Source organism: Danio rerio, chromosome 6, assembly GCF_052040795.2.
Source record: "Danio rerio strain M-AB ecotype USA chromosome 6, GRCz13ab, whole genome shotgun sequence".
In the NCBI taxonomy this organism is placed as follows: domain Eukaryota; kingdom Metazoa; phylum Chordata; class Actinopteri; order Cypriniformes; family Danionidae; genus Danio; species Danio rerio.
In genome coordinates, this window is record NC_141026.1 from 53,826,096 (window position 1) to 53,840,000 (window position 13,905).

Consider the following 13,905-nt stretch of genomic DNA (forward strand, 5'->3'; position numbering starts at 1 on the left):
ACAATATTGCAGAAATATTAAGAGTGATATAACAATATGCTATTCAAATGAGCACAATTATGGAGCTTGTAGTCATTTGGGCTGATTAGAATTAGCGTCTGCTCATCTTTGTTGCTAAATGACTATAATTGTACAATCTGTGAAGGTTAATCATGGAGTCGGCCGACCTATAAAGAGCTCCTAGAAATCCTCTAGAATAACAAACAGAAGTGCAGAGGTTTAATGACGTTGATAATACTTGTGTGAGCCAAACAGACTGTTATGTATTCAGATTAAATGCAGTCCCGTGGTACTTTTAGGCCAATCGCTCAGTTTTTTTTTTTATGTCGAGAGCAGGGGTGATTAAATTGCATGTGTACAATGTGAGCTGTGCATTTCAAGTCTGTAATCACTTTATGTATGTTTAATGCAAATGTGTCACCTTTTTATACCGTACTTTCCATGCGTGAAATAAATCTCTTTTTGTTGCTATGCCTTTATTATTTACTGCAGTCATTTTTGGACACTTAGCCATTAAACTACCTAGATTACTTTGCTGAAGTAAAAAAGTGGTTTAACTTATAAAAAATAAGTCGAGGTGCTTACGGTGACCTGAGTTTGAGTTCTCAACAACAACCTCAGGCAGTCCTTGGGCACCAGTGAACATTTCATGTTGATAACGGCCCAAAACAAGCAACAAAGTTGTGGAGAAATGGTTAGCGGACAATAACACTGACATTTTGCAGTGGTGCAGCCAAAATCCTGACTTCAACCCAATTGAGAATCTGTGGAGGGAGTCCTTGGGCACCAGTTAACATTTCAGGTTGATAACAACCCAAAACACACAGCGAGTTGGTGAAGAAATGGTTAGCAGACAAAAACACTACTGTTTTGCAGTGGTCCAGCCAAAGTCATGAATTCAACCCAATTGGGAATCTGTAAAGGGAGTCCTTGGGCACCAGTGAACATTTCAGGTTGAAAATGACCCAAACCACACAGCGAGTTGGTGAAGAAACGGTTAGCAGACAAAAACCCTACTGTTTTGCAGTGGCCCAGCCAAAGTTCTGACTTCAACCCTATTAAGAATCTGTAGAGGGAGTCCTTGGGCACCAGTGAACATTTCAGGTTGATAACAACCCAAAACACAAAGCGAGTTGGTGAAGAAACGGTTAGCAGACAAAAACCCTACTGTTTTGCAGTGGCCCAGCCAAAGTTCTGACTTCAACCCTATTAAGAATCTGTAGAGGGAGTCCTTGGGCACCAGTGAACATTTCAGGTTGATAACAACCCAAAAAACACCGCGAGTTGGTGAAGAAATGGTTAGCAGACAAAAACACTACTGTTTTGCAGTGGTCCAGCCAAAGTCATGAATTCAACCCAATTGGGAATCTGTGAAGGGAGTTCTTTGGCCACCAGTGAACATTTCAGGTTGAAAATGACCCAAAACACACAGCGAGTTGGTGAAGAAATGGTTAGCAGACAAAAACCCAGCCTGAGTGGCCCAGCTAGAGTCCTAACTTCAACCCAATTGTGAATCTGTGAAGGGAGTCAAAGATCATGGTGATGGCAAGGAGGCTGTCCAATCTGAAAGAGTTGGAGTTTATCGTTAAAAAATGAATAGACAAAAATACTAGTGGAGACATGCAATAAGGTCAGCAAGTGTTTGATTGCAGTAATAACCATTAAAGGCTTTTCTATAGATTATTGAGAAGGGTTTGACTAATTTTAGACGTGACACTTTTTATTTAAATGTAAATAAAAACTGAGAAATTCTTTTTTTTCTACAATGGTTCTTGTACATTGTCTGATTATTTTTGAGAGAAGCCTTTGTCATTTCCGGTAAAAAGAAAATTAAATTTTAATTAAGAATTTGCCAGGGGTATGAATAATTTTGGGCTTGGGCACAAAAATGCTAAAAAATGTCTTATTGAAAAGCACAGTTTCAAGACAAACAACTCCGATTAAATGGATTTGTTAATTATAAAACAAAATTAATAAAATTAAATTGAAAGAAAAATTAGTAAAATATGTATTTTTTAATAATCTAGCATAGGCCTCAAACTCAATTGCTGGAGGGCCGCAACTCTGCACAGTTTTGCTCCAACCTTAATTAAACACATCTGATTGAACTAATCAACGTGTTCAAGAGTACTAGACACTGCTAGATTAGCAGTGTTTGATTAGGGTTGGAGCAAAACTGCAGAGTTGCGGCCCTCCAGGAGTTGAATTGAGACCTATTGAGACCTCTGATCTAAAGACACATTTTCCAATATAGACCGCGCTAGTGCAACGTTTTTCATCGGTGCTGGTTGCAAAACAAATTTTTCCTTTAACTATACTAGTTATCAAATAAACAGAAATGAATGACTACACATACTGTTGGTCTAATTTGACGACTAGTCTAGTTTTGGGCTATTCTTAGATGTCTATTAGATTTTCAGCCCAAGTTTAGCCTTGTTTTAGCCAAGCTGTCTACATTTAGATGTCTAATAGACATCCATTAGACATCTTTAAAAAAAAAAAATGCTTGCTGGGCCGTTCCATGTGACTGATTGGTGGAATTGTCAGCATTATGGGTAATGTAGTTTTATATATATAATTATTTTTATATAACTTATCAAAACTCTGATATCAGAAGGTCTGTCTTTAAAGATTACGTATTGATAAAAATGTGAGTAAAATAATTAGGCAAAATAAATGGAAGTTTTTACTTTAATTGGTGCACTTTAAGAGTCTTTTTAAAAAAAAATTTTATAGGGGTTTTCACCTTTATTTGGATAGGACAGTGGAGATTTGTACAGACAAGAAATGTGGGGAGCAGAGATAGGGGAAGGATTAGCAAAGGACCTTGAGCTGGGAATCGAACTCAGGTCGCTGTGAGCAACTTTGGTGCTATGTGTCGACGCACTAACCACTAGGCTATTGGCGCCGACAAGAGTCATTTGTGTAAGGGATGTTCGCCACAGCAGAATGAACCACCAACTTTTTCAGCAGGTTTTTACACAGTGGATGCCCTCCCAGCCGCATCCCATGTTTGGGAAACATCCACACACACATTCTCACACATACAGACAATTTAGCCTACCCAATTCACCTGTACCGCATGTCTTTGGACTGTGGGGGAAACCAGAGGAAACCCATGCGAAGGCAGGGAGAACATGCAAACTCCACACAGAAACGCCAACTGAGCCGAGGTTCGAACCAGCGACCTTCTTGCTGTGAGGCGACAGCACTACCTACTGCGCCACTGCCTCGCCCCTGTAAGGGATTATTTTTATGATTTATTTTTAGCTGTGTAGAATGACCAAAGTTAAGATCTAAAGTGTTTGATCCCTTTGTGGCACATTTTCCCCTTAAACGTGAAGCACAATGTGTTCTTATCGTAACTAAGAGCTCTATATCTTCTAAAATGCCCTTAGCAAATTGTCACTTAATTCTCACAGTGATACGCACTATTTTAGTCCAGTCATGCTTGGAGGACACTCTGGAGTGTCTTTATCTGTGGCAGTAAAGGACAGTCAGTCTGACATTGCAAGACTCACTGTGGCCATTAAAGTCATTGATTTCCACTACATCTGCTGCTGGTGCTGCTTTCACTGAAACTAACATCGCGGCCGGGTTTCATCATTAAAAGTCAGAGTTCTGATAGTCTAGTCTGACGTTTATTCAATCGATAGAACAAAATGTAGAGCGGGATTGGATTTTTGTCCATTGAGAATCAGCGGTTGTGCTTTGCTATTGGTGGATCTCATATGATTGATAGGTTGATCCCGTCCAATATGCAAATACATATCATCAGGGCCCGGTTTTTCAAAAGTAATCCACTAGGATTTTGGATAAGGGATTGGATTAAATCTTGAAAATGGGTTTTTCATAAGAAAAAACGGATTACCTAATCGGATTAGATCACGTAATCTAATCTTGGTTTTGATCCGGATCAAACCTTTACTTTGGGTTTTTCAGACCTTTTTTGTAGGATTTGGATCACTTTGATCCAAAAAACCTGGATTAAACTGATCCCATCAGAAGGGTGGATTTAGTGTGGATTTTATGCCCAAAATGTAATGAAAACTTAAAAAATGTATTAAATAATACTATTTTTGGATCATGCAGCATCTTACGAGATTGTTGTGATGAGTCAGAAGGCATTGAATCCATTTGCAAGCTTTATTAAGAGCACACATACAAACAAACACAAAGGGGCAATCCAGGAGACAGAACGTGGGACAGGCAAAAGATCAAAGGCAGGCAGATATCTTACTGGTCAGAATAACAGGCTGGAGATCAGGGGCAGGCAGATGTCTTTCGTAATCGTAGAACAAGCACAGGGTCAGAAACACAAATCAGTCCGAAGCAGGGAGTATGGAACGCTCAGAAATGACAGCCAGGCAAATCAAGACTTCGCAAAGAACCGGAGCGTGAGTGTGGTATATATACACGAGAGCTGATGAGTTGCACCTGGACCGTAATCAGTGCCAGGTAGCAGGGCTTATGGGATTTTGAGTCCGTGAGTCGAATCAGAATTCTGGCGATGGTTCCCTCTGGTGGTGCACAAGAGGGTTGGCATCGCCCTCATTTACAACAGAACCCCCCTCCTGCGAGCGGCTCCTGAAGCGAGAAGGCACCTGACGCCGGGGTCTACCGCGCTGTCGGGGGGCTGGTTTCTCTGGGAACCTTTGATGAAACTCTTCCGTGAGAGTTGGGTCTAGAATATCTCTAGCATTCACCCAGGACCGTTCCTCTGGACCGTACCCTTCCCAGTCCACCAGATATTGGAGGGCGCCACCCCGACGTCGAGAGTCCAGCACTTCTCGAACGAGGTAAGCTTCCTCGCCCTCGATCATGACAGGTGGAGGGGTCCTGGTTTCCGATTCCTCCTCAACCGCCTCCTCTCGTGGACCACCAGCGGGTTTGAGTAATGACATGTGGAAAGTAGGAGAAATACGATAATGATTAGGCAAGGCTAAGCGAAAAGACACTGGAGTAATCTGGCGTACAATTTTGAATGGCCCTACATACCTGGGACTGAGTTTGCGGCAGGGCAATCTCAGACGAAGGTCTCGTGTCGACAACCACACCCACTGCCCCGGTTGATACGTGGGTCCCTGGCGTCGGTGACGGTTCGCCTGAATCTCTCTCCTCCTGACTGCCCTCATGAGATGTCTGTGAGCCTGGTTCCAGACATCCTCACTCCGCTGCAGCCAATCCGTGACAGCAGGTAACTCAGTGGGTTCTCCGGACCATGGAAACAGGGGTGGTTGGTAGCCAAGAATACATTTGAATGGCGTAATACCCGTGGCTGGCTTTATTAATGAATTTTGTGCATATTCTGCCCACATCAGATAGCGACTCCAGTCGTGCTGTTGCTGATGACAGTAGGAACGTAGAAATCGAATGACTTCTTGATTCATACGTTCAGTTTGGCCGTTGGATTGAGGATGGTACCGAATTTACAGAGAGCGGACCATACCCGGGAAGTGAATTGGGATCCCCTGTCTGAGACGATATCATCAGGTAAGCCAAACATTCGAAATACATGATTGCACAGGGCTTCTGCAGTTTCAAAGGCAGAGGGCAATTTGGGCAACGGTATTAGGCGACAAGCCTTGGAGAAACGATCAACCACCGTGAGAATGACTGTGTTGTTCTGGGAAACAGGGAGATCCGTAATGAAGTCCACCGCTATATGGGACCAGGGCCGTTGCGGAACCGGTAGCGGTTGTAACAGGCCAGCAGGGGTTTGGTGAGATGCCTTCGTGCTTTGGCAAATTTTACATTTCTGAACATAATTAATTAAATCCTTCGTGAGGGACGGCCACCAGAAACGGGCTTTGACTAACTCCAAAGTTGCAGTGATGCCTGGATGCCCCGAACTGGGAGTGTCATGAATATGGGTCAGTAATCTGGTATGTATGTTATTGGGTACAAAAATCAGGTGATTCGGACAGTCTACTGGAGGGTTGTTTTCTCGGTTGGCCTCTTGGATCTCGGTAAGTATGTCCCACTGTACTGGAGCCACTAGTAAGTTCGTAGGAATAATGGTTTCATCACTAATTGGGGTTTTATCCTCTGATAGCCTGGATAGTGCATCTGCCTTACTATTTTTACTCCCTGGTCTATAGGTGACAATGAAGTCGAATCTGGTGAAGAACAAAGCCCAACGAGCTTGTCTGGGATTTAGACGTTTGGCTGAGCGAAGATATTCCAGATTCTTGTGGTCAGTTAATATGGTGAATTGCTGACTAGCCCCCTCCAGCCAGTGTCTCCATTCTTCCAGGGCTAATTTCATTGCCAGTAATTCGCGATTTCCCACATCATAGTTTCGTTCTGCGCTGGTCAATTTACGGGAGAAGAAGGCACATGGATACATTTTGGATGGTTGACCCTGACGTTGAGATAACACAGCACCGACTCCTGTGTTGGATGCATCCACTTCCACAATGAAAGGTAGGTCTGGGTTGGGATGACGGAGAATAGGAGCTGTGGTGAATTGAGTCTTCAGATCGCTAAATGCTTGGCGTGCTTCAGAGGACCAGGATAGTTTGTGGGAATTTCGTTTGGTCATGGCTGTTAATGGTGCGGCTATTGAACTAAAGCCTCTGATAAACCGTCTATAGAAGTTGGCAAAACCTAGAAATCGCTGCAACTCCTTGAGATTCTGGGGTAACGGCCATCGTTGAACTGCCTGTACCTTCGTATCATCCATGGTAATCCCTTCTGCACTGATGACGTATCCCAAAAAGGCGATCTGTGTCTGGTGAAATTCACACTTCTCTAATTTGGCGTACAGATGATGTTGAATCATGCGTTGCAACACCATACGTACATGTTCAACATGTTCCTTCATCGTGTTTGAATATATGAGGATGTCGTCGATGTAAATGATGACCCAGCGATCCAGCATATCCCGAAAGACATCGTTCATAAAAGATTGGAACACGGATGGACAGTTTGACAGGCCGAAGGGCATTACCGTGTACTCATAGTGCCCCCTAGTGGTGGAAAACGCGGTCTTCCACTCGTCACCAGCACGGATTCTGACAAGGTTATATGCACTGCGAAGATCAAGCTTGGTATAATATCTAGCCTTTCTTAATTGTTCCAGGGCAGGAGGTACGAGGGGTAATGGATAGCGGAATTTTACGGTGATTTCATTGAGCCCTCGGTAATCAATACAGGGACGTAAACTGCCATCTTTCTTCTTTACAAAGAAGAATCCAGCTGAAGCAGGAGATGTAGAAGGTCGGATGAAACCCTTGGCCAATTCCTCGTCGATATATTCAGACATTGCCTTGTGCTCAGGTTGTGACAGAGGGAATATTCGACCCGTTGGAGGACTTGAACCTGGAATTAACTCAATAGCACAATCACTTGGTCGATGTGGGGGAAGTTGAGTAACTTTTTGTTTGCTAAAAGCTTCATGTAAGTCATGGTACTCAATGGGGATTAGTTCATCAACGAGTTCAGGTAACACATTGGTGGTTCGTAATGGAATTTTGTGAATGGGCTGGATGCACTGTTTCATGCATGACTCACTCCACTGCAATATCTGTCCGTCCCTCCAGGAGATATGAGGATCATGTCGCCTTAACCAGGGCAGTCCCAACACCAGTGGATGATTAACTGAATCAATAATGTAGAATTGCATTTCTTCAATGTGTAGAACACCAACTTGTAACTGTAGCTTATTCGTAATCATACGGATGCGTCCTTCACCCACAGGACGACCGTCTAGTGCTTCCACTGCAAGACAGGAATCATATGAGCTGAGAGATAGTTCGTGACATAAAGCAAATTTCTTAGATATAAAGTTTCCGGCAGATCCAGAGTCGACAAGAGCCGTAGTATTAATCATTCTTTTATCAAATTTAATAATTACAGGAATCAGTACACTGAAAAGTGCAGGAACATGGGAAGGACTCACCGATTGAACTGGTGTCTGAGGTCGTACGCTGCAGGTGGATTTCCTGTGCCCTGATTGACCGCAGTACAGGCATAGATGATTTTGCAATCGATGCATTCTTTCTTCATGGGTGAGACGGGTGAAACCCAGTTGCATGGGTTCATCAGGGGGCGTGTCACTTGAAACATGGAGCTGTGTGCCAGGATTTCTACGGCTGCGAATCAGATGATCAAGACGGATGGTAAGTTCAATGAGTTCGTTCAATTTCTTTCCTTCGTCACGGCAAGCCAATTCAGATTGTAGATTGGTATTCAGACCCCGTCTGAATAGTGTCTTCAGTGTATCCTCAACCCAGTTAGTTTGAGCGGCGAGAGTGCGAAATGACAGGGCGTATTCTGCAGCTGTGTTACGCCCCTGTGTAAGAGAAAGTAACTGCTCACCGGGGCTTCTCCCATCTGCTGGGTGCTCGAACACTTCCCGAAATTGCTTGAGAAAAGTTTCAAATGTGGGATAATTACATTCCTCCTCCTTCCATATCGCTGTAGCCCATTCCAGCGCTTTCCCCGTTAACAGGTTGCATACAAAAGCCACCCGACTAGAATCAGTGGGATATAATGCAGGTTGTTGGTTAACAAATAGTTTGCATTGCAATAAGAAGCCTTTGCAGCGAGAAGGTGACCCATCAAACTTTTCAGGAAAAGCTAATCGGGGACTTACGGTAGCCGGAGCATTGGAGACATGCGTTGGTTGAGAAGCTGTCATGGTAGCAGGCGGGGTAACTGCAGGATTCGGATGACGGAGTTGCTGCATAGCTCTCACCAGTTCCTCCGTGAGAGAAGTTAGATGGGTGAGTTGTTGATGATGGGTGGCTAACTGAGTGGCTTGAGCGGAAAGTTCAGTCGAGACTTGTGCTAAAGCTGCTGGATTCTGTAGTGGCGAAGTCTTCTGTTGTGATGAGTCAGAAGGCATTGAATCCATTTGCAAGCTTTATTAAGAGCACACATACAAACAAACACAAAGGGGCAATCCAGGAGACAGAACGTGGGACAGGCAAAAGATCAAAGGCAGGCAGATATCTTACTGGTCAGAATAACAGGCTGGAGATCAGGGGCAGGCAGATGTCTTTCGTAATCGTAGAACAAGCACAGGGTCAGAAACACAAATCAGTCCGAAGCAGGGAGTATGGAACGCTCAGAAATGACAGCCAGGCAAATCAAGACTTCGCAAAGAACCGGAGCGTGAGTGTGGTATATATACACGAGAGCTGATGAGTTGCACCTGGACCGTAATCAGTGCCAGGTAGCAGGGCTTATGGGATTTTGAGTCCGTGAGTCGAATCAGAATTCTGGCGATGGTTCCCTCTGGTGGTGCACAAGAGGGTTGGCATCGCCCTCATTTACAACAGAGATATACTATTTATTCATAAGGTTTTAATTTTATTTGTTCATCTGTCAGGCTATAGTGATTATTGGCTTTAACATATTTAGGCTTTCAGTATAGGCCTACAGCAAACATATATATATATATATATATATATATATATATATATATATATATATATATATTCATCACAATAGAAAATATTTTTGTTTTTAGAATATTTATTAGTGATGCATGCAATGATTACAGAATAACCAAGAAAATGCAAAGAATGGCAATCACTGATTTTTGAAATCACCTTCAACAATTGCAAAAAGAGACTGAAAGGGCAGAAGCACAGCTTCATCTGGCCGAGGCCAGATTTGAGATTTGCTGCCTTCAACAGCAAACCAAGGCCAGATTTGAGATTCACCTCCTAAAGGCTTTGCTCAGACAAGCTACTCTCTCCATATCAGATGAGGAAGTCTGAAATTATTGTGGAGTTTTTGACATTAACAATTTTTTTTAAATTTACATCTATATTTGTAACTTATTATAAATACCTCAATGTACAGTGTTTGTGTTGTAGGTCTCAGATAAACGGACTGCTGGAAGAGGATGGGGTGGGGTTTTTATTGTTTTTTTTTTAAATGTGTGTTTTCATTTCTAATAAAAATAAAGTTATATTTACCCCACACTGGCTATTCTACTTGTTGCTCTTTACATAGGCCTATCTATCCATCTACATTGTGATTGAGCACTGGTAATCCAGATTTACTGATGCTGAAAAGTTCCTATCCGGATCAGATTGATCCAATCTAATGTTGCTTTGAAAAACTGGCTCAAAAAGTAAGCTGGATTACGTGATCACGGATCGCAAAAACAGGATTACTAAATCCGGATCAATTTTATCCGGATTAAACCTTTTGAAAAACCGGGCCCAGGAGAAGACATCGTGATGCATGATTATTTAGAAAAGATAAAGATGTGCACAGATAAAAACGCTTAGTGCACAGGCAGCCTAGAGAACACTACTTCTGCTAAAAAGAAAAAAAAATTTGTGGCCTAATGGTTAGTGAGTTGGACTTGTAACCTAAAGGTTGCCGGGTTGATTCCCGGACCTGGCAGGAATTGAAAATGGGAGACTGAAAGACCTAATGGCAGCATGGGTGGCTCAGTGGTGGGAGACTGAAAGAGCTGTAAGGGTGGCTCAATGGTTAGCACTGTCACCTCACAGCAGGAAGGTCACTTAAAAGTTTGAGTCCCGGCTGGGCCAGGAGACATGTGAATGCACTCTTATGATGAAGCCTGAGATGTTTCAGTCTCTCCATTGAAAGTCCAGGTAACACAAAACCCAAAAGGTCATTAATCCACATGAATCAAGCTGATAAACTTCAGTTTAATTTCAACTCAGTTTATTTCATCTTAAAACTTGGATTCCTAAAAAAGGTTTTATGACACCTTTACACTCACGACACTTTCCTAACGATACACAATGCGATGCCACAACACACAATAAAGCTACGGTCACACTATAGTTTGTGTGTGCGAACTTCTGTCGTACGGCCCTGCGAAAAGGGGCGGGATTAAACAAGATTATTAGACGTTAAAAATAGCAAGCGACTGCTCCATGTTTTCAATTTCCGTCCAGAGAGGTCATGTTTTAGTCCTCGGTTGGTCTCATGCAGTCAAGAGATGCGACTTCGCAGGTCAGAGTTTTCCAAGCTTGAACTTTGCACCGCAGCAACCTGCGAAACTTAACGCATGACCCTGCGTTTCCGGTCTGACGCATTCGCTTGCGTATGAATGGAGGAAAAGCCCAGTGTGACCACAGCTTTAAATGTATCTTTTTCCATGTTAAACGAGTGTTTGTCCTAACCATCACTCTGCAGTGATGCACAAAATTTCCATTTTAGAAACAATTTCTGTTTCTGCAACATCATGGCAGAACAACAACATAAACTACTTAGACCAGTGGTTCTCAAACTGTGGTACGTGGGCTTCCTTCTAGTGGTACGTGGATGAATCAAATATGACATATGTACATGCTACATATATTTAAATAAATCATCAAAAATGATTTATATTTGAATATGATGACATGAAGCCTATATTTATGAGGTCCAGGCAACATTTCCAGGTACTGATAAACATGGAGTTTTTAATTTTTAAGAACAGTAACCTTTCATTTTTAACTTTTAAAAGCACATTTTAATTTAAATGTTCTCAATATTAGGAACAAATATGCCTCATTTTTGAACTGTACAGAGCTTTAGCTGCTTTACTGAACCTAATCCGCTACTATATTTCAATATTGCTCATTATGGTGGTACTAGCAAAGACAACTTTTTTTCTAAGGTGGTACTTGATGAAAAACGTTTGAGAACCACTGTCTCAGACAATGATCACCTTAGGTAAAGTGAAAATAATGAAGTAGAGCAAAAATAACAAGCAGACGATGCTAGAGTCTGAAAATGAAAGTCAGAACTGTGACTGAGCTTTAATGTGTTTTAATTAGATTAAAAGCCTTTACCAGTGCAGCGGCTGGTATTTGAATATTTCTGTAATGTCACATTTGGTGTAGACAGACAAGTTGCTTGTTGCGCCTTGTGTTGTTATGACGTGGTGTTATAGTCTCTTCAGACTTTCGAGGTTTCAAATAACAACTTTCAATGGGTTAGAAAAGGTATCATATCAGAGTTTTATGGTTTGAACTCACCCGAAAGTTCTTAGTGTAAGTTGAATGCATGGAAGGAAGATTTACAGTCTGACGTTTCGGATGAAGATTGAGAAGAAGCCTGCACTAAAGCTCACATTATGTCTATAAATTCACGTCTTAAACTTATACAATATAAATGGATAATGCAGATTTATGCAACACCAGTAGAATTAAATAAATATAGTAAAAACATACCAGATATATGTACAAACTGTTTTGAAGCTAGAGGAACCTTGTTTCACTGTATTTGGCAGTGTACAAAGATTAAACAATTTTAGGAAGAGGTAAGACTCATAAGTGAAAAGATCATTTCAAAACAAATCCTCCTCGACCCAAAGCTTTTTTTGCTTGGCTTATACCCAGAGGACTCAAATTATAGCAGAAGCGAACAAATGTTTATAGACCTCAGCTTGCTTTATGCCAACAGATGTGTAGCTTTGCTATAGACAAAGATGCAAAGACCAAACGCTACTCAATGGATAAGACAAATGTTGTCAAGCCTGCCATTAGAAAAAATAACTTCTATACTAAAAGCTAAACAAATCAAATCAAATCACTTTTATTGTCACATCATCAGCAGCACGTGTGCTATGATGAGTGAAAAGCTTAGCGTGTATTTGAAAACACATGGAGTCCTTACATTAGTTATCTCAAAGAAGTGGAACAGAGGAGGAAGTTGATGAATCATTTTTGATGGACAATGCAGTTGCAGTCTTATAGTTCTGTATTGATTTATTCCTCAATATATATTTGCTGCATCTAGTACTCAATATGATTAGAATTGTCATGTTTGAATAGATTAACATTAACAATAAAAAGAGGAGGAGTTTTACTTATTTATTTTTATTATTTTTATTTTATTTTAAGTTTTGTTTGTTTGTTTTTAGTTTTTAATATAAATATGTATATATATTATCATGTTTTGTACAATTTGTAAGTGCAACAAGGCTATTGTTGTAAAACATGTTTGTAAAAGGTTGTATTTCAAAGTGTACAAACTGAAAACGAAAACAAAAATATTACGAAAAAAAAAAAAACCTTTCAATGGATGTTTGATCCAAAATATTCTTGCATTTCTAGTTGAACCAAAATGTTTGGGTTTAGCATGCCACAAGGGTGAGCAAATGACTAATTATGATGTTTAATAGGAGAAAGAAAGCAATCCATTAAGAGAGGACCAAATAAAAGTCATTTAATTTACTGATCCAGAATGAGCAAATTACAAAAAATGAACCAACACAAAAAAACATATTATTAAAAGTAAAAACCAACAGCATTGTTATTATTATTTGGAAAAGAAATGCAAGTTTATTCAAACACAAAGTGCAAATCACTGCAGAGCAGGGGGAATTATGGGATGTTAGTGCATCCTCTTCACTCTACATGAACATGTCATCATATCCTGGAGGGGGCATGTGATCAGGGTCTGGCCTGAGAGAAGAGCAAAACACAACATCACAGCGAGTTCAAATGAAGTAACGGCAAGTTTCCAGCTGAACTGAAGACCCAGTTAAAGATCTTACCCGGGTCTGTGTCGCCCGACTGGACCGAAGGGGTCAAAGCGGGCACCTGGAGGCACCGCACCTGGAGGAAGGACTCCAGGAATACCAGAGGACGGGTCGAAGCCTGAGCGAGGAAACCCGGCCCGTAATGGATCAACAATCATTCCTCCGGCTCTTCCACTGGAGAAAGCAGAGAAAGAAAACAACAGATGAATAATTTAGTGAGCTTCGTCATTCCTTTAAGGTGCTTTCACTCATTTGATTCTTTGCTGAATTTTTTTTTCCATGAGGAATTTAGGACATGATCCATTGCAATTTTACAAAACAAAAAGACAAATAAAACATAAGTCAAAAAAAATGAGTGAAGTAAAAAAATAAATGATTAAATACAAATGAACATTTTTAAAATGAAACATTCAGCACTAAAAACAGGTGATAATAAA

General features: G+C 41.3%; 1 protein-coding gene across 1 annotated transcript in view; it reads right to left on the reverse strand.

The window, feature by feature from the left end:
- Positions 1-13,126: 13,126 nt before the first annotated feature.
- The window catches only part of psmf1 (proteasome inhibitor subunit 1), a 13,848-nt gene continuing 13,069 nt past the window's right edge, over positions 13,127-13,905 (reverse strand). The window contains 2 exon segments of the mRNA NM_001002547.2: positions 13,127-13,391; positions 13,484-13,642. Coding sequence (NP_001002547.2) covers positions 13,340-13,391; positions 13,484-13,642 — 211 coding nt within the window. The 3' untranslated portion in view covers positions 13,127-13,339.